The following is a 19675-nucleotide window of genomic DNA, read 5'->3' as shown; positions in this document are numbered from 1 at the left end:
GAAGACAACAAAGGGTGAGTTAAACTCCAGGACATTTATTGTTTATTTGGACAAGTGATCGGAGAAAGCGTCTTCCTGGCCCAGCAGTGCTAATTGTTTCCATAAAGCATCTGATGCCCAATTCCAGATTTCAAAGCATGCAGGAGGAGCCACCTTAACACTTTGACTACATCGTCAACACATAACTACAGTCTTAAAGGGGTTTGGGGGGGGGGGCTTGTTATTTATTAAGTGGTGCTAAAGTGCAATGACGTCACAATGCAGGCTGCAAACAACACACGTGTGTCAGTCACGTGTTTGGTAGGCTGAGTTGAATGTGAAGCCTCAGTGTTATATGATAGAAGACACCAGCACATATACGTTTTTTCACCAGCGAGGTTAGCCTAGCAAGCCATAAGCTGTAAATACACCAGGCGAAAACAACAAAAGGTTTGTGTTATTAGTTATGAATGGCAACATTTTTCCTTTTGCTATATTTCTCCCCTTTTCTGGTCCAATTTTATTTCTACAATGATCCCTTGGTCACACTTATTATTATTTATTTATTCAAAGCTATGTTCTGAATTGTTTGTAAGGCGAGGTTTTACTGTTTTAACAAATGTATATTTTATCACCTCGTACTTTGGTACGTGACAAAAAACAAATAAATAAAATAAAGCTAAAAAAAACTTAAATTATATTAGGAAAGCAGGAAGTGAACAAATGTAACAGTTACTGATTGTAAAAGTACCAGATGGAGGGGTAGGATTTAATAAGCTTTGCTTCTTCCTACTCCTTTTGGACATGTGGAACTGTGAACTGATTATGTGATGCACTCAATTGTAATCTGATGCATGTTCAAATAAAATTAAACCATTACCGTTAACATAAAGTCATAATATGAGAAACAAAAATCAAGTTAATTTTTTTGTGAAAATTTGTTTGTGAAAAGAGTAAAAATATTTCAAGAATAACGTAAAAATAATATAGGAATAAACCAATATTGTGAAAATAAATAATATAATAATAATAATAATAATAATAATAAATACAATTTTAAGAAATGCTAAAATAAAAAAAACAAGCAAAAAATGACATAAGGTGCCAAAGTATACATATACAATGCTATAGAAAATCTACATGGCATGATATTTTTTTATATACTGGTATGTAAGAACGATAAGACTTATACTGGTATAAATGACATAAACGTAAACAAGCAGAGTTGCGCGCCACGGCGTACTTTGACACATAAGATGAATGAAATGCTGTCATCATGAGGAACCTTCGTGTGGGTAAGTATTTACTCGGCAGACCGTTTTCACTATAAATGGTGATAAACACCGGCGAAGGTTGGCGGCACCTCGGAGAGCAAAACGGGGTTAGCTTAGTTTAGCATGCTAGTGTGGTTGCGTGTGTGAGTATATCTTCACCTCTTTCATGTAAGGGCCGTTTCGCAATGCGGGGTGACAGCGCATCGGTTCTGAGTGAAGACGGGAAGCACGTTTATTCGTGTACCCAACAGACATTCTCAACACACAGAGGACATACTATGGCCTTCAAAATAAAAGCGCGGTTTGCCGTCGGTGTAAGGAAGAGTGTCGGAAAAATATCTTCCCTATGCAGTTGGAATTGCATGGGTGACTACATCTTCCTTTATCACCATCACAGGCTTTACACTTTGTCGGAGATTTAGATTTTAGATTTTGTCTGAGTATTAGAAAAGTTAGCCACTTTCTCACCAATAAATACATGTGCTTTACAATTGGAGACATATATTTCATTTTATGGCTACAGGTTTTTATACAGGACTCAGCTGAATTTACATTTTATATCGTCATATCGTGATACATCTCCAAAATATCGTGATATATGCCATGGTAGTACAACACTGTGTGGCGTTGGCTTGCAAATGTCAGTCGACAAATCTAGAATTTGACTTCAGCTAAATGATGAAAACTCCTCCCGCCAACCACAAAGACACAGAACCCGGAGGCTACAACCTGTTTACATGGGACACGTGGTTAAGTGCCCGGATGTTGCACTTGGTCTATGTAAACATACGGAGTCTCAGCCAACTGTTCATAAATCAGTCAGGCTAATCTCTGATATCACTGCAATGCAATGTGGTGGTTTTCTTCAAATAGTACTAATCAGACATTGGAGACGTCTCATCATTCACTAGCATGACAGAGAATGTCCAACATTCTTCCATGTGATGGTGTCTTCTACCTGTGAACACTGAGGGTCGAATGAGACTTAACAAACATGGCGGACATGACGTCACGAGTACCAGAAGAAGCGTTTGGACCACTCTGAAGATAACAAGTCACTCATGTGTGTCGCATGTTTTGTTCACAGTCATCTCTCGGGGTCCCGCCTGGGCGGGATCAGCTTGGCATCCGACTCCTCGGCCATCTTTTAGGAGGAGAGAGAGAGAGAGAGCGATGACGTCAAGAGAGCGTTCAGACGTCCGCCTGGTGATGTCGCGTGACACAAACCTGAGCGGATCACGAATGCTCCTCGGCGCTGCCACTGAAGGAGCGACTCCTGATGTGGTTCCGTAGCTGCTCGATCAGCTCGGGGTTCTGCTGCTGGATCTGCTGGGCAAACTGCTGCCCCCTGGTGGACAAAAGGCAAGTGGATAAGATGACAACAAAACTAAAAAAACAAAACATTGGAAATCTGCAGTAATTTTACACATGAGGACAAAATATTGAGAGAAAAGAGCTAACAAGAAAAGGATGCAATTTTACAAGAATGATGAATATAATGTCATTTTAGAGGAATAAAGTTGAAATATTGAAGGAAAAATGGCAGTATTTAAAAAAAGTTAATATGCGAAACAAACAAAACAACAAAAAAGTTGCAGTTTTTTGAAAATTAAGTTTAGGAAAAAGTATTTTGAGAGAAAAAAGTCAGAATATACTGGGAATAAAGTTGAGATTAACGTCTAACATTTTTAGGAGCATTCTCTGGTCAAGCTGTGGGTTTACCGGAGTTAGTGTCAGTGGCACTTTGCAGCAAGCCGGACCTATTATGCTCATTTTCGGCCCTTTGTATAGGCATGTGGACTCCTATAGAGCAGCTTGATACAATAACCCACACAGGGAGCTTTCCAGATCTTCCAGAATCGGCACCTATTCCAGCTGTATTTCCTTGCATTTCCAGAAAGGTTTGTTTTAATTTATTCCACCCACAGCCCACCTTTGGGCATGCCCATTTGCTGTGGTTGGTCACACTCAGCTTGTACGGCGAATATCTTGTACCTTGGCACACCCTTACGTATAAGGAAGTTTGTCTCATTGTGACATCACAGGGAGCCTGAAAGTGAGCATCCAGAGTCATCCCAAACTTCTTTCAGGGCTCACTTCCAAATGTGCAAACCTCATTATCTGAAACTTTGGTATCGTTAACAGAAGAATACAACATTCTTAACAACATTTATATGTCAGAAAGATGGTAAAAGCATAATAGGCGCCCTTTAAGATGTACTGTTTTTGAAGCATATTGTAAAAATCATTTTTTGCAAAGATTTACATCCCTATTAGATACCCCACAATTTGTACTCTTATGTCTGTTTCATTCATCTTTTTTGTCTAGCATTAGGATTTCGCACTTTGTTCGGCAGTCCTTGAACACACCAGTTGCATGCGATGATACGCAAAAGTGAAAACTAGACATAACTTTCTCCAATGCTGCCACAGCTTAGTAAATTATAAAACCCTTTTGATAGCCGCTCTGTTTTAGCCTCCTAAATCTCTTCACTAGATCTGTCGCCAGTATCATTTTTTTTATTTTAGGTATGTAAACAGATGTGATTGCTGGCTGAATATAGCAACAATGTCGCTAAGTTGACAATGGCTGATCCCTCCTGCTTTATCTTCTTATCCTCTGGCAGCCCAGGTGTGTGTGAGGTGTGTTAAGAAGCCGACAGTCCCATTATAATGAGTTTATACGCCAGCGCGAAACAGTTGTACCAAATGTATTTGTGGCGTGCATTTATCATGTACTTACGCTTCTATTAAACTGGAAATGTCCGACAGTCCGCCCACTCCGGCCGCCGGCCCGCCCACAGCGTTGGACATCATTCCTGACATGCTGACGGCACAGAGAGGAAGTCTCAGTGAGATGATGCTAACACTTGATGCTAAGCGAGAAGCTAGCAGGTAACAACACTCACAGCTGCTGGACTTGTTGGTTCTGCATCACGCTGGCTGCCTAAAATGTGAAATGTTGAAATACGTGCAAACAGTACACGAGAGGGTATGATAATGAAGGAGGAGTAGCAGGCGTTACCATGCTGATGAAAGCGGGGTTGTTGATTAAACTGGCCATGTCAAATCCCAGTCCAGCGGCAATCTGCATCGTCAAACAAGATAATGATGGAAGCAGCTCAATCCGAGCTTTAGCTGTTTTATTTTGGAGTAGCACTTACCGGACTGCTCACTTCCTTCTGCTTCTGCTCTGCCACCTTCAGGTTGGACTTGTATGTGTCGTTGTCGGGGTCCAGCACCAGCGCTTTCTGAAAATAAGAAATGGCCTCGGGGTATTTGTTCATGGCCGTCAATGCCAGGCTGGAAAAAGAGGAAGAGAAGACATGCTTGATGCAGAGTAATCAATCCAGAGGGTTCCCCGAGGCGGCGGCGGCGCTCACCCCATCCTGCCGTACGCTTTGCTGTAGCTGGGGTCGATCGCAATGGCTCGCTCGCAGTCCCCGGTCGCCTCTGTGTAGTTTCCCAGTTTACTGTGAGCGGCCGCCCTGCAGAGTGAGCAGATGGCGCAGCATTACATGCACTCTCGCTGTGGTCGGCCAGGTCGTCATTGCTGATATACCTGTTGCAGTAATAGACAGCGTTCCTCAGGTCCAGCTCGATGGCCTTGGTGTAGCACTCCACTGCACATCGGTAGTTCTCCTCCTTCATGTGGTTGTTCCCTGAAAAGACAAAAAGACTTCCTTCATTCCGTGTAGGTTCACCTTCTCTTAAATATGGCAGCCACTACCTCGCCAAAGAGGACACCTCAGCAGACTCATCAAGTATCTTCAACTCCTACCTTCGTTCTTCAGCTGTTCAGCTCGTTCAGCATCTTCTGGAGACGGCGATGTCGTCGGTAAGGCCAGGATGTCGTTCTGAGGAAATCCAAATGTTCAAATGCATGCGCTCCTGATCTGGTTTAGGTCACATGACTCACCTTGAGCAGTGAGTTGAGGAAGACCTCCATGAGGGGCTGCGGTGCGGCCAGATGACAGTCGCTGGCGCTGATCTTAAAGGTGGTCTCCAGACATTGGATGGCAACTGCGCAAAGTGAAGCTCAGAGGTAAGCGATGACAACAAGTAGATGTTTCTTCATGATCGCGCCACCGCGTTGCCTCTCAATTCATTACCTTCCAGGCTCTCCTGCTCATCAGAATTCAAAGTTCCGCCGTGCGTCTGCTCTCGTAGGAACTGTACGATAGAGAACGCCAGGCGCTTCTCCACCGCCATGTTTACCTACAAGCTGCACACACACATTCGACTCAAAATACTTGGTCACTACCAAATGGTCAAAAGTAGCAATGATTACATCTTCTATATAATGTCATAATATTTATTTATTTATGTTCTTAGCCAAATATCAAATACATATTTAATCATGTTTGTAGTGGGGGCCTGGGCGTGATGACGTCACGGCGGAGCAGGTGCAAACAGGTCACGTGTGGCTGGCTAGTTGACAACACAGCTTGTGACGTAATAGCATCGCAGCATCTTCCAAATGCACCCAAATGTCATGTTTTACTCTACAAACGCGATAAAAATAAATCATCCAATGGTTTGAGCGGGTTAGCTTTTCATTAAAAGTAGCCCGGACGTCACGAGTGGGCAATCTGGTGCGTTGATGCTAAAAAGGCAACCCAATTCTCAGCGACGCAACGATGATTTGAAAAAAAACGCACACCACAAAGCCTCTATATTAGCTTATAAATAATACTCTAGATGTTGTTTGTAGCATCCTGATCCCTCCTGCCGTTCACTTACCTGAACTGAGGCTAACTGCTGCCGCCCTGACGGCCAAAGCTAAGTAGATCCTGTGCGCATGTGCAGACTGACTGCGGAAATAGAGCCGAGCTGCCGCTGGACAGGAGAGAATACAGTGAGTGAGAAGGCAAGCTTTTAGTTGCGGTACTTTTTCTTTGTTTTTGTTTTTTTAAACGCATGACGTTGAAATGTTTGCGTCACGTGTCACAACAGCAGCCTGGCGCGCGCTTGGCAGGTATGAATCACGTGCACGCGACGATGTTTACACACAAACACAAACAGTAGTATCTCAGTACAGGCTATATCTTACGATGTGATCATAAACACCGAACGAGCACGAAAATGAAAGATTTAATTTAGCTTCAACTCCACCATGAACCTGTAGGTTAAAGGTCAATCTCTGGAAAAGTATGTAAACACTTGTTTGAAGCTTAACTTGATATTTTATGATGTTAGCGTGCATGTCTTACATGTCATCTATGTGGTTAACATGTTGTAAACACACCGTCATATTTTAATGGCCGACTCTTAAGTTTTGCAATCACGACAAGGTGTCATGTTCCTGAAGATCTCCGCAATGTGACACCGGACCCTCGGCCGTCATTGGAAGAAGGTCACTGCTTAGCATGGAAAGAATGGCGAGCATGAGCCAAGTGTGATTTTCCAGAAAGCGTAGCTTGTGCTGTGGGGCAGCTGCAGCCTTCCAGCACTTTAATGCTCTAACATGTTCTAGCTCAGCATCTGGCACTCTTTGCAGGGAGCCCGTGTGGAGAATGACTATCCTCAACGGCTCTGCCGTCGTTCCCGCGAGAGGCTGCTCTTGGGCGGAGAGCAAAAGGAACCTGCCAAGATGGGATCTGACACCTGGGGAGATCACGGCCGCCACTGAGCGCTTGATGGGCAGGGTGAAGAAAGTCTACGATGAAGTCGGGTCTCTCAACGTGGAGGACGTCTGCATTGAAAACACCCTTAGAGTTCTGGCCAACGTCAAGCTGGACTATGCATGTAAGTCCTCCAAGAGCACACGTGGACATGCACATCAGAACACTACATGAGCAGCTTGGACCTAGCATGCACACTCAAAACCAAACAATACAGACCATACTATCACATAGAGTCCTTTAGTTGGTCTAGCGCAGGGGTTTCAAACTCAATTTACCTGGGGGCCACTGGAGCTAGGGTCTGGGCGAGGCTGGGCCGCATCAGGTTTTCCCAAAAAAAAAACGCATTTATTAAAAATAGAAAAATGAATAAACTTTGCTTTGGTTCCGATTTTCTACAAGAAAAGCTCTGATAAAACATTCCACTGTTCTCAAATATCTTACTTTTTATTTTTCTACACAAAATAAGATCAAGAATAAAGAAAATCAATCAGTAATAAATAAATATAATAATAATAATAATAAAACGGCAAATAATAAAAACTTAAGAAACCACATATAGTAGGTGGGTAGACAAATGTTTTTTTTCAGATTAAAATGAACAAAGCATTATTAGAGCCCTGTAGACATGACAAAACACGACTATAGTCACATTTATACTCTTTTTATTTACAACATATTGCGCAACTGCAGGGTCTTGAGACACATGCTATCTCGCAAACTAGAGAGCTAGCGACCTAAACGGTAGCCTCCAAGTTATTTCCTTTAAACTTAAAAAGCCAAAAACTTACCACTTCCACAAGGATAGGGAGGATAACTATTAACAGTTATTTAACCTTTAACATGAACATTAATCAAACGTTAATATTTTTTTCTGGGTACATGATACCATACAGCATCCATATCAAACATTAAACTTTCATATCAAGGCGGGGGCCTCAAACTAGTGTCCTACGGGCCACATTTGGCCCGCGGGCCGCATGTTTGAGACCACTGGTCTAGCAGGTTTTCTGCCCCACTTGGCCTCAAAGCAGCTGGACTATGATTTACAGGTTCAGCTTTATCGAGCGTCACAAACCAGTCTTCTTTGTTGGCTCTTCATCCTCCCCAGCGTCTCGCCACGCCCTCGACTTCCCGCAGTACGTCTGCCCTTCCAAGGAGGTCCGGTCGGCAAGCACGGAGGCGGACAAGAAACTTTCCGAGTTGGACGTGGAGCTGAGCATGAGGGAAGACATCTTCCAGAGAATCACCGCCTTGCAGGTAATGCACGCGGTCAGTGGATTAGGAAATGAAACGGCGCCAAGCACTTTGGAGCTCATTAAACCCGCGTGTGAACATTCGATGCACTTGACACGCAGCCTCGGCCAAACACAAAGATTGTCTATTGCGTTAAGAGCTGTGTTGTGGGTGACCTCTGCATTTTTTTCTGCAGAAGAAGCTTCCGGAAAACGTCTCCGCAGAAGAGAAGAGGTTACTCGAACGACTTGTGATGTTGGGCCGGAGGAATGGACTGCACTTGTCTTCAGATACACGAGAGGTAATGCAAATCTTTTCATGATATATGTAACTGGAATAAATTAAAACAGCATTTCCAAGGAATTATTGCTGGAATAGGTGCAGATTGTGGAAGATCTAGAATGTTTTCTGTGGGGGTTATCGTGTGTAACTGCTCGATAAGAATCCACAACTCAATACAAAGGGACGAACAACAAAATAGGTCCCCTTTAAGTGTTGTAATGATGAGCTATGTTGACGGCAGTCCCATTATAATGTGTTTATTAGTCGGAGCAAACAGGTGGAGGCGAATGTATTTGTGTCGCTCCAGATTTACTGTTGGCGAATGTAATGGAGGCTAGTCTACCTCATGTTTTGGTCACTTCCTGTAAGTCACACGTGTCAAATACATACAACATATTCTAAGGGTTTGTTGTTTTTTTGGTATCATAAATCAATACAGACATCTCTCTTTTTTGATTAATTGGTAAGATTCAGTATTAATAGATGGAATATTTTTGTAGTTATGTCATAGAAACCCTGTTTATGATCTTATAAATATGTTTTTAACATTATTATTAAGCTTCCTCTTTGTAAATTTTCTTCTAATAATTTATTTATAATTTATTTGTAATTCAAAATGTATTCCCACAATATTTTGAGTTTATTGTCATAACATTGTAACTTTTCCTCTGACCTAATTGGGGGAAAAAATCCATCTTTGTCGATTTGCTGTTTCTCATAATAATTACCAATTTAAAGAAAATAATTTAAAATAATATTTTATTTTATAAATATTTAATTTTTCAAATTATGTTCTTTTGTTTATTTCTGCCAATGCTGTATTACAACTTTAAAAAGTGTCGTTTGTTTAATATTAAACATATTAATAATTTTTTTCCTCATAATATTACAATGTTATTCCGGGAAAATTCCAACGTTTAATTTTTTTCTCTTAACTCCTTTGCTACCACGGATGTATTTATACGTCTTTTACATTTTTAGTGCAAGCGGTGATGAGGTGATGATGCAACTCCACAATGGAAAGCCCTCTAGACATGAAATGGCACCCCTATATTATCTCGTATATACAGTGCATCTGGAAAGTATTCACAGTGCTTCACTTTTTCCACATTTTGTCATTTTACAGCCTCATTCCAAATTGTATTAATTTAATCTCTTACCTCAAAATTCTACACAAAATACTCCATTATGACAATGTGAAAACGTTTTTTTTTTTTTTTTTACTTTTTTTGAATTTATTAAAAATAGAAAACTAAGAAATCACATTTACATAAGTATTCACTACCTTTGCCATTAAGCTCAAAATTGAGCTCAGGTGCATCTTTTTTCCACTGATCATCCTTGAGATCTTTCTACAGCTTAATTGGAGTCCACCTACAGTAAATTCAGTTGATTGGACATGATTTGGAAAGGCACACACCTGTCTACATAAGGTCCCACAGTTGACTGTGCATGTCAGAGCACAAACACCAAGCATGAAGTCAAAAGAACTGTCTGTAGACCTGCGAGACAGCATTGTCTTGAGGCACAAATCTGGGGAAGGATACAGAAAAAAATCTGCTGCTTTGAAGGTCCCAATGAGCACAGTGGCCTCCATTATTCGTAAATGGAAGACGTTTGGAACCACCAGGACTCTTCCTAGAGCTGGCCAGCCTTCTAAACTGAGCGATCGGGGAAGAAGGGCCTTAGTCAGGGAGGTGGCCAAGGCCCCGATGGTCACTCTGTCAGAGCTCCAGCGTTCCTCTGTGGAGAGAGGAGAGCCTTCCAGAAGGACAAGCATCTCTGCAGCAATCCACCAATCAGGCCTGTATGGTAGAGTGGCCAGACGAAAGCCACTCCTTAGTAAAAGGAACATGGCAGCCCGTCTGGAATTTGCCAAAAAGCACCTGAATGACTCTCAGACCATGAGAAACAAAATTCTCTGGTCTGATGAGACAAAGATTGAACTCTTTGGTGTGAATGCCAGGCGCCATGTTTGGAGGAAACCAGGCACTGCTCATCACCAGGCCAATACCATCCCTACAGTGAAGCATGGTGGTGGCAGCATCATGCTGTGGGGATGTTTTTCAGCAGCAGGAACTGGCAGACTAGTCAGGATAGAAGGAAAAATGAATGCAGCAATATATAGAGATATCCTGGATGAAAACCTGCTCCAGAGCGCTCTTGTCCTGCTGAAAAATGAACCTTCGCCCCAGCCTGAGGTCAACGACCCGAAGCACACAGCCAAGATCTCAAAAGATTGGCTTCAGAACCACTCCGTGAATGTCCTGGAGTGGCCCAGCCAGAGTCCAGACTTGAATCCGATGGAACATCTCTGGAGAGATCTGAAAATGGCTGTGCACAGACGTCTCCCATCCAACCTGATGGACCTTGAGACTTATTGCAAAGAAGAATGGGCAAAACTGCCTAAAGATAGGTGTGCTAAACTTGTGGGATCATATTCAAAAAGACTTGAGGCTGTAATTGCTGCCAAAGGTGGATCAACAAAGTATTAAGCAAAGGCTGTGAATACTTATGTAAATGGGATTTTTTTGTTTTCTATTTTTAATAAATTCAAAACATGTCAAAAAGACCTTTTTTCACATTGTCATAATGGAGTATTTTGTGTAGAATTTTGAGGTAAGAGATTAATTTAATACAGTTTGGAATGAGGCTGTAACATGACAAAATGTAGAAAAAGTGAAGCGCTGTGAATACTTTCCGGATGCACTGTATATTATAATGGCGGCTCCAGACCCGACCGCCATGAATGAAGTAGGATTCAATATTAATTGATGGAATATTTTCATCATTTCTAACATTACAGCCCTCTGGACAATAAATAACACCCCTATATCACTCATATTACGAGAAAAATAAGAGAAAATAACATATTTGACAAAAATAGACTCACACGTTAGTAGTCCCTTGTACTTCCTGCAGTGGCTATTGTCTCATCAATGGATTGTAATGGCGGCTTGAAATGGCTTTACACACGTATTACCCAATGTAGTAGACATAAGAAGAGTAAATAAGACATTTACGAAGTACATAAAACTCCTGCTTGTGTGTGTCACAATAAATGTGTTTCCTAGGTGATCTTACAGATGTGTAGAGGACAAGGAAGTGGCTTAGTAACCTGTGTTATTATTATTATTCATTCATTTTCTACTGCTGATCCTCACGAGGGTTGCGGGGGGTACTGGAGCGAGAGGCGGGGTACACCCTGGACTGGTGGCCAGCCAATCACAGGGCACATATAGACAAACAACCATTCACACTCACATTCATACCTATGGACAATTTGGAGTGGCCAATTAACCTAGCATGTTTTTGGAATGTGGGAGGAAACCGGAGTACCCGGAGAAAACCCACGCATGCACGGGGAGAACATGCAAACTCCACACAGAGATGGCCGAGGGTGGAATTGAACTCGGGTCTCCAAGCTGTGAGGCCTGCGCGCTAACCACTCTATTGCTGTGCAGCCTGATTGAGTTTATTCCTGTAATATTTTATACTTTATTATCATAGCATTACAAGTATTCCAAAAATGATTATGATTATTATGATTATTATGATTATGATGATGATTATTATTATAATTATTATAGAAGATGGATGCATATGGTTATTATTGCTGTGCATGTTTCGAGATCATTTTAACTTTCTTACGTCCTGACACGGACGACACGGCGGTCTAGTGGGTAGCGCGCAGACCTCACAGCGAGGAGACCAGGGTTCAATCCCACCCTCGGCCATCTCTGTGTGGAGTTTGCATGTTCTCCCCGTGCATGCGTGGGTTTTCTCCGGGTACTCCGGGTTCCTCCCACATTCCAAAAACATGATAGGTTAATTGGCCACTCCAAATTGTCCATAGGTATGAATGTGAGTGTGAATGGTTGTTTGTCTATATGTGCCCTGTGATTGGCTGGCCACCAGTCCAGGGTGTAACCCGCCAGCTGGGATAGGCTCCAGCACCCCCGCGACCCTCATGAGGAAAAAGCGGCCAAGTGGCCAATGTAGAATACTATATTCACAATTTCAATGCCTATTTTACCTTGTATTTGTATTTAACTTTATTTAGTTATTAGGCCTAAAATAAGTACAAGTTGTTTAAATAGTCATATTTTTTTTACTAAGGCTGTGTGACCCTCATTGAAAGTAAATGTGCCACCCCTGCTGTAGGTGCAATGTGTCCCAATACTTTTGTGCATACCGTGTAAATGAATGAAGTAATTTTTGGGACTTTATTTCTCCCCTTTGTCCCTGAAGCAAATAAAAAGGACATCCAAGCTGATCAGCGAGCTGTCCATCGAGTTCAATAAGAACCTGAACGAGGACAACACCTTCCTGGTTTTCTCCGAGCAGCAGTTGGGTCAGTTCACATGCACACAGGCGACCTAGCAGCACCGGGTCTGGTACCTCGGCACAGTTTTTTGTATTATTACGCCCAGACGGACTAGCTGGCAGCTTCCTCGGAGGCCTGGAGAAGACCCTGGACGGATGCTACAAGGTGACGCTGGAGTACCCGCACTACTACCCCGTGATGAAGAGGTGTTGCAATCCCGAGACGCGCAAGAAAATGGAGACAGCTTTTCACAGCAGGTGCAAAGAGGTAACGGGAGCCTGGTGGCACGCCACGTGTATGTGGCGCCGCGCTCGGCGCTCACACACCCGCCGTGGAGTCACGATAGGCGACCCTCTCAGGTCAGCGTAATGCTAATAGGAATAATCTGTTGCAGAGTCAAACTGTGGCTGCCATAAAATCTTTGTGAAGTCTTCGGGGTTGCTAGCAGCCTTTTCCCGCCACAATCAGTGGCTCTACCCGAGTTTTTCTACACACCCCCAAAGTCCCACAAAACACATTAGATCAGGGGTCTCAAACACGCGGCCTGCGGGACACTATGAAAGTTTAATGTTAGTGCGGCCCGCGCAAGTTTGATATGGATGCTGTATGGTATCATGGACCCAGAAAAAATTATTACGTTTGATTAATGTTCATGTTAAAGGTTAAATAACTGTTAATAGTTATCCTCCCTATCCCTGTGGAAGTGGTAAGTTTTTGGCCTTTTAAGTTTAAAGGAAATAACTTGGAGGCTACCGTTTAGGTCGCTAGCTCTCTAGTTTGCGAGTTAGCATGTGTCTCAAGACCCTGCAGTTGCGCAATATGTTGTAAAAAAAAAAAAAGAGTATAAATGTGACTATAGTCGTGTTTTGTCATGTCTACAGGGCTCTAATAATGCTTTGTTCATTTTAATCTGAAAAAAATAATTTGTCTACCCACCAACTATATGTGGTTTCTTAAGTTTTTATTATTTGCCGTTTTATTATTATTATTATTATATTATTTATTACTGATTGATTTTCTATATTCTTGATTTGTTTATTTATTTTTCATCTTATTTTGTGCAGAAAAATAGAAATTAAGATATTTGAGAACAGTGGAATGTTTTATCAGAGCTTTTCTTGTAGAAAATCGGAACCAAAGCACTGAAAAAGTTTGTATATTTTTCTGTTCTTAATAAATGCGTTTTTTGGGGGGGGAAAACCTGACGGCCCAGTCTCACCTAGACACTAGCTCCAGTGGCCCCCAAGTAAATTGAGTTTGAGACCCCTGCATTAGATGTTACCGATGTTGTAGAAAATGCTAAAATGCTAAAGCTACTCATCATTGAGAGATGTCTTGAAGTAACCTCTCAACTCCTATACCATTTATCAACTCCTAACTAAAGTTGGGTTCGCAGCTACCGGCACACACCGGAAGTCCTTATGAGCACTCGGGAGTGTGACCAACCACACCGCGGTGGCCGTGCCTGGAGGCGGGCTATGGTTGGAAAACATTAAAAGACAAAATCCAACGAAATACTGCTGAATAGGTGCAGAAAGCTTTCTGTGCAGGTTATTGTGTGTAGCTGCTCTATAGGAGTCCACAACTCAATACAAATGGCCGAAAAATGAGCATAATAGGTCCCCTTTACCTGGTAAAAGAGTAACTTCCAAAGCAAGGTTTTGCTAACTTTTTTCCCGTGAGGACCACATGGTGAAAAATGAAAGGATGCAACTTTGCCACTTGTATAATTTTTAAAGCAACACATGTTGAAATGTTAGCTTATCCTCTTTTTTCAAATTTTTTGTAGTTTTATAAAAATTTTCCAAATGTTTTAATGTTCTTTTTAAATTGTTTTTGTAAATTCAAATTATTATTTTTTTCAATATTTCAATTATAAGCTACTAAAATAACATTATTTTTTCTTGCAATATTACAGGTTACACTAATGTAACTTACGTGAAAGGCAGGGATAAATTTGTCATTCCACTATTTCAGCTTTCACTTTGTAAATTTTCTTCTAATAATTTATTTATAATTTAAAAATTTATTCCCACAATATTTTGAATTTATTGTCATAACATTGTAACTTTTCCTCCGACCTAATTGGGGGAGAAAAAATCCTTCTTTGTCTTTGTTTCTCATAATTTTACCAATTTAAAGAAAATAATTTCAAATAATATTTTATTTTTTAAATATTACATTTTTCAAAGAAATATGTTCTTTTGTTTATTTTTGCCAATGCTGTATTACAACTTAAAAAAGAGTTGTTTGTTTAATATGCTGTGCTACTTTATGCTACTGAAATGAATTATTTTTTTCCTCAACGTTATTCTGGAAAAATTCCAACATTTAATTTTTTTCTCTGAACTCCTTCGCTACCACGGATGTATTTATACATCTTTTAAATTTTTAGTGCGAGCGGTGATGAGGTGATGATGCAACTCCACAATGGAAGACAGCACGTTTAAGCGCATTGAAAAACAGGCTCCGCAACAACCAGGAAGTGAAAGGGCACTTCGCCATGTCGGACATAGGAGGGTACGAATGTTAAAATGTGTGTTTTTGTGCAGGCCAACACCCCCATCCTGGAGCGCTTGATCCAGTTGAGGTCAAAGGTGGCGAGCCTGCTGGGTTACAGCAGCCACGCGGACTACGTGCTGGAGATCAACATGGCCAAAAACGCCAGCAACGTGGCCGCCTTTCTAAGTATGACACCTTCAACCCCGCCTGGCACACACGTTTGTCATTGGAGCTTTGCGGGAACGGTTGCGCGTGCCGCGCCGCATGCCTCCTTCTTGTCGCGCTTAGCGCCGGCAATGTACGTGATGAACGGCGCTTGTTAGCCAGACGCTTGTTTGCTTCCCAGACGCCTTCCACGAGACGCTGAAGCCCGTCGGCGTCCGAGAGAGGAAGTACATCCTGGCGCTGAAGAAGAGGGAGTGCCTGGCGAGGGGCGGCCATTTTGACGGGCAGATCAACGCCTGGGACCTGCCTTACTACATGAACCAAGTGGAGCAGCGCAAGTTTTCCATGGACAAGGACAAGCTCATCGAGTACTTCCCGCTCCACGCCGTCACGGAGGGGCTCTTTGGGATCTACCAGGACCTGCTGGGGCTCCGGTTCAGCGAAGTCCAGGAAGCCCACGTGTGGCATCACGATGTAAAGATGTATGCCGCCCATGATGCAGACACAGGAGAGGAGGTGGGCCTCTTCTACCTGGACCTTCACCCCAGGTAATGGTAATGGTTTTATTTCATTTTATTTCATTTATTTCAGATTACAATTGAAAGCATCACATAATCAGTTCACAGTTCCACATGTCCAAAAGGAGTAGGAAGAAGCAAAGCTTATTAAATCCTACCCCTCCATCTGGTACTTTTACAATCAGTAACTGTTACATTTGTTCACTTCCTGCTTTCCATAATACAGTTTTTTTGTTTTTTTTTTAATAATGTACCTCGTACCGAAGTACGAGATGATATGACCACAGGTAGGGTCCTAATCCTTCATATTCCGTCCAGGATCTTCAGCTCGGTTGTTGTTTTTGTCGTCCACCAGGGAGGGAAAGTACGGCCACGCTGCGTGTTTCAGCCTCCGGCCCGGCTGCACAGACCCCAATGGAACACGCCGCCTCCCGGTGGCGGCCATGGTGGCCAACTTTACCAAACCCGGTAAAGGCTTGCCCTCCCTGCTCCAGCACCACGAGGTGGAGACGTACTTCCACGAGTTTGGTCATGTCATGCACGAGCTCTGCTCCAAGGTCAGTGTTTGTGTATGTTGGCTAGAACAGGAAGAGCATGTTGTTGTTATGTAGCAACATGCTGTTTCTACTGACAGTCAAAAGTGACTCCCTTAATTAGGACGCATTTGATTAGTATGCATACATCAGTCAAAAGTTTCAAGACGCCACCTCATGCTCGTGGATGATAAAGTGTCCCTAAACTTTTAACCGATACTACAGGTAGAAAACACAACGTTCTTGTCATAGCCTAGTTGTTTGCATACAATACAAATCAAAAGTTTAAGGACGTCTTCTCATGCTAGTGGATGACAAGGTGTCTCCAGACTTTTGTATTCACACAAACGGCAAAATAGTCCATTGATGGACTGCAAAGATGCAGAAGAAAGATTTCCTGGCTACATCACATGTCGCTACCCTTACTTTTATGTACCAATGCTAGGTGGCTACATGTTAGCATTATCATATACAGTATTCATTCATTCATTTTCTACCGCTTATCCTCACGAGGGTCGCGGGGGTGCTGGAACCTATCCCAGCTGTCTTCGGGTGAGAGGCGGGGTACACCCTGGACTGATGGCCAGCCAATCACAGGGCACATATAGACAAACAACCATTCACATTCATACCTATGGACAATTTGGAGTTGCTAACTAACCTAGCATGTTTTTGGAATGCAAAGAGAACATGCAAACTTCATACAGAGATGGCTGAGGGTGGGATTGAACTCGGGTCTCCGAGCTGTGAGGTCTGCGCGCTAACCACTCAACCGCTGTGCAGCCCCATATACAGTATTTTAACAGAAATTTAAAAATAAATTCTTGTTGCCAGACCACCTTTGCAGAGTTCAGTGGAACTCTGGTGGAGACCGACTTTGTGGAAGTCCCCTCCCAGATGCTGGAGAACTGGGTGTGGGAGAAGGAGCCCCTGAGGAGAATGTCCCGCCACTACAAGGACGGCACGGCCATCCCAGACAAGCTTCTCGACAAACTCATCGCCTCCAGAGTGGCCAACACGGGTCAGAATCTCAAACTTGGACCCAGCTAGCACGACGCCGTCTGCTGAAGTGTTTGTCCCCTGCAGGTCTGATGAACCTGCGTCAGGTGGTCCTCAGCAAAGTGGACCAGTCACTACACAGCAGCTCTCGTGCGGACACGGCCGCTGTGTTTGCTCAACACTGCCAGGACATCCTGGGCGTCCCCGCCTCAGCAGGTCCGTTTGTTCCGTCCTCGTCTTCCCAGCACAGCATGTGACGACACGTATCGTACCCCAGGCACCAACATGACGGCCACCTTCGGCCACCTTGCGGGAGGATACGACGGCCAGTACTACAGCTACCTGTGGAGCGAGGTCTACTCCATGGACATCTACTTCAGTCGCTTTAAAAAGGAAGGAATTCTCAACCCAAAGGTGAGTCCTGGTCCACAGACAAGTTGCTTTGCAGGAAAACGTCCTCACAGCTTTGTTGATGTGAGACAGGTTGGCAAAGAGTACCGGAGAGTCATCCTGGAGGCGGGAGGCTCCGTGGATGGGATGGACATGCTGGAAAGCTTTCTTGGTCGCCCTCCGTGTCAGGAAGCATTCTTTCAGTGCAAAGGACTGAGCAGGACGCAGGACACACTCTGAACTCTGAACTCTCACAGAGTTGACAACCTTAGACTTTTTAAGCCAAAAAAATGCCACAAGGTGGCACAAGTGCATTTTATAAGACCTCGGCCTGCATCTTTGTCTTGTGGAAGAGCTCTGCAGCAACCAGGAAGTGAAAGGCCTTGGAGCCGTGTTGGAGGAGGTTTCGCATTGAAGGGAAATGTTAACGCATCCCTCGCATGTGCACACACACACACACACAGTTCAGTTGAAATGAGAAAATTGTAAATAGCTCATGGTGTTATATTTGTTTAAAAAAGGTTATGTTCATGTAAACCATTGTTTAGATATTTTGGCTAAAGATATATGGCTACATTTTGTGTCAAAGTGAAAGCTATGCTTGAAATTTATCTTTTCACAAAATTGATAATGATATATTTGCTGAAACTTACATATGTTCTACTGCTGATCACTAAATCACAGAAAAATAGTGGAAACAAACTTTAAGCCCAAGAACACCATTATTTTGGTATATACCGTGTCTATATAGCCCTAGAACACCATTATTTTGGTATATACCATGTCTATATAGCCCTAGATCACCATTATTTTGGTATATACCATGTCTATATAGCCCTAGATCACCATTATTTTTGTATATACCATGTCTATATAGCCCTAGAACACCATTATTTTGGTATATACCATGTGTATATAGCTCTAGAACACAATAATTTTGGTATATACCATGTCTATATAGCCCTGGAACACAATAGTTTTGGTATATACCATGTGTATATAGCCCTAGAACACCATTATATAGCCCTGGAACAATTATTTTGGTATACACCATGTCTATATAGCTCTAGAACACAATAATTTTGGTATATACCATGTCTATATAGCCCTAGAACACAATTATTTTGGTATATACCATGTCTATATAGCCCTAGAACACAATTATTTAGGTATATACCATGTCTATTTAGCCCTAGAACACAATTATTTAGGTATATACCATGTCTATATAGCCCTAGAACACAATTATTTTGGTATATACCATGTCTTTATAGACCTAGAACACCATTATTTTGGTACATACCATGTCTATATAGCTCTAGAACACCATTAGTTTGGTATATACCATGTCTATGTAGCCCTGGAACACAATTATTTTGGTATATACCATATCTATATAGCCCTGGAACACAATTATTTTGGTATATACCATGTATATATAGCCCCGGAATACCATTATTTTGGTATATACCATGTCTATAGAGCCCTAGAACACCATTATTTTTTGGTATATACCATGTCTATAGAGCCCTAGAACACAATTGTTTTGGTATATACCATGCAAGCACCAGGGTTGTTTTGTATAAATGTGTTTGCAGATATTCTTGGCATTAAATAAAGAACTGTTATAAACTCAGAGTTGTTTCTTTTTGGCTGATGCTGTATAATATGTCATTGCCATTGCGTTGAGCTGAGAAAGGACAAAGATTGATGTAAAGCCTTGCAGGAGATGATAGTTCCGTTAGAGGGCGTCATTGTATTGCAAAAGCCTGAAGGTGGCTATTTAAAACGATACAACAGTCTTGCAAGCCTAATTCCTTTATAATTTTTTATACATTTTAATGTT

At 42.3% G+C, this 19675-nt stretch overlaps 2 protein-coding genes across 5 annotated transcripts; one reads left to right on the top strand and one right to left on the bottom strand.

Annotated features, from left to right (window-relative positions):
* Positions 1-7: 7 nt before the first annotated feature.
* Positions 8-6163, bottom strand: sgtb (small glutamine rich tetratricopeptide repeat co-chaperone beta). The gene is made up of 12 exons (XM_058057318.1): positions 5997-6163; positions 5366-5478; positions 5173-5276; positions 5035-5110; positions 4816-4915; positions 4637-4741; positions 4418-4556; positions 4279-4341; positions 4163-4200; positions 3997-4080; positions 2481-2601; positions 8-2397 (listed from the first exon to the last, which is right to left on the bottom strand). The coding sequence occupies exons 2-11, from the start codon at positions 5463-5465 to the stop codon at positions 2490-2492; spliced, it is 921 nt and encodes a 306-aa protein (XP_057913301.1). The 5' UTR covers positions 5466-5478; positions 5997-6163; the 3' UTR covers positions 8-2397; positions 2481-2489.
* Positions 5166-19459, top strand: nln (neurolysin (metallopeptidase M3 family)). Of its 4 annotated transcripts, none has more exons than XM_058057307.1 (13): positions 5166-5298; positions 6754-7001; positions 7989-8149; positions 8310-8414; positions 12647-12749; positions 12829-12989; positions 15275-15410; positions 15571-15937; positions 16263-16464; positions 17275-17461; positions 17527-17655; positions 17717-17853; positions 17923-19459. In XM_058057307.1, exons 1-13 carry the CDS (start codon positions 5270-5272, stop codon positions 18067-18069), a joined length of 2112 nt encoding a protein of 703 aa, XP_057913290.1. In that variant the 5' UTR covers positions 5166-5269; the 3' UTR covers positions 18070-19459. The 4 variants fall into 4 exon arrangements, with proteins under 4 accessions (XP_057913290.1, XP_057913291.1, XP_057913288.1 ...); XM_058057308.1 differs by lacking the exon at positions 5166-5298 and adding an exon at positions 5814-6111; XM_058057305.1 differs by lacking the exon at positions 5166-5298 and adding an exon at positions 5815-6231.
* Positions 19460-19675: the final 216 nt, after the last annotated feature.

The sequence above is a fragment of the Doryrhamphus excisus genome, chromosome 19, assembly GCF_030265055.1.
Source record: "Doryrhamphus excisus isolate RoL2022-K1 chromosome 19, RoL_Dexc_1.0, whole genome shotgun sequence".
NCBI lineage: Eukaryota > Metazoa > Chordata > Actinopteri > Syngnathiformes > Syngnathidae > Doryrhamphus > Doryrhamphus excisus.
This window is presented reverse-complemented; position numbering and strand designations above follow the sequence as displayed.

Excerpts from the sequence above, each read along its gene's own strand:
- sgtb (XM_058057318.1), bottom strand. The coding sequence starts at position 5,465 with ATGGCGGTGGAGAAGCGCCTGGCGTTCTCTATCGTACAGTTCCTACGA. Across the intron at positions 4,916-5,034 it reads TGAACAGCTGAAGAACGAAG|GGAACAACCACATGAAGGAG; the intron begins GTAGGAGTTGAA and ends TTGTCTTTTCAG. Across the intron at positions 4,742-4,815 it reads GCTGTCTATTACTGCAACAG|GGCGGCCGCTCACAGTAAAC; the intron begins GTATATCAGCAA and ends CTCACTCTGCAG.
- nln (XM_058057305.1), top strand. The coding sequence starts at position 6,185 with ATGTTTGCGTCACGTGTCACAACAGCAGCCTGGCGCGCGCTTGGCAG. Across the intron at positions 6,232-6,753 it reads GCCTGGCGCGCGCTTGGCAG|GGAGCCCGTGTGGAGAATGA; the intron begins GTATGAATCACG and ends CACTCTTTGCAG. Across the intron at positions 8,415-12,646 it reads TGTCTTCAGATACACGAGAG|CAAATAAAAAGGACATCCAA; the intron begins GTAATGCAAATC and ends TTGTCCCTGAAG.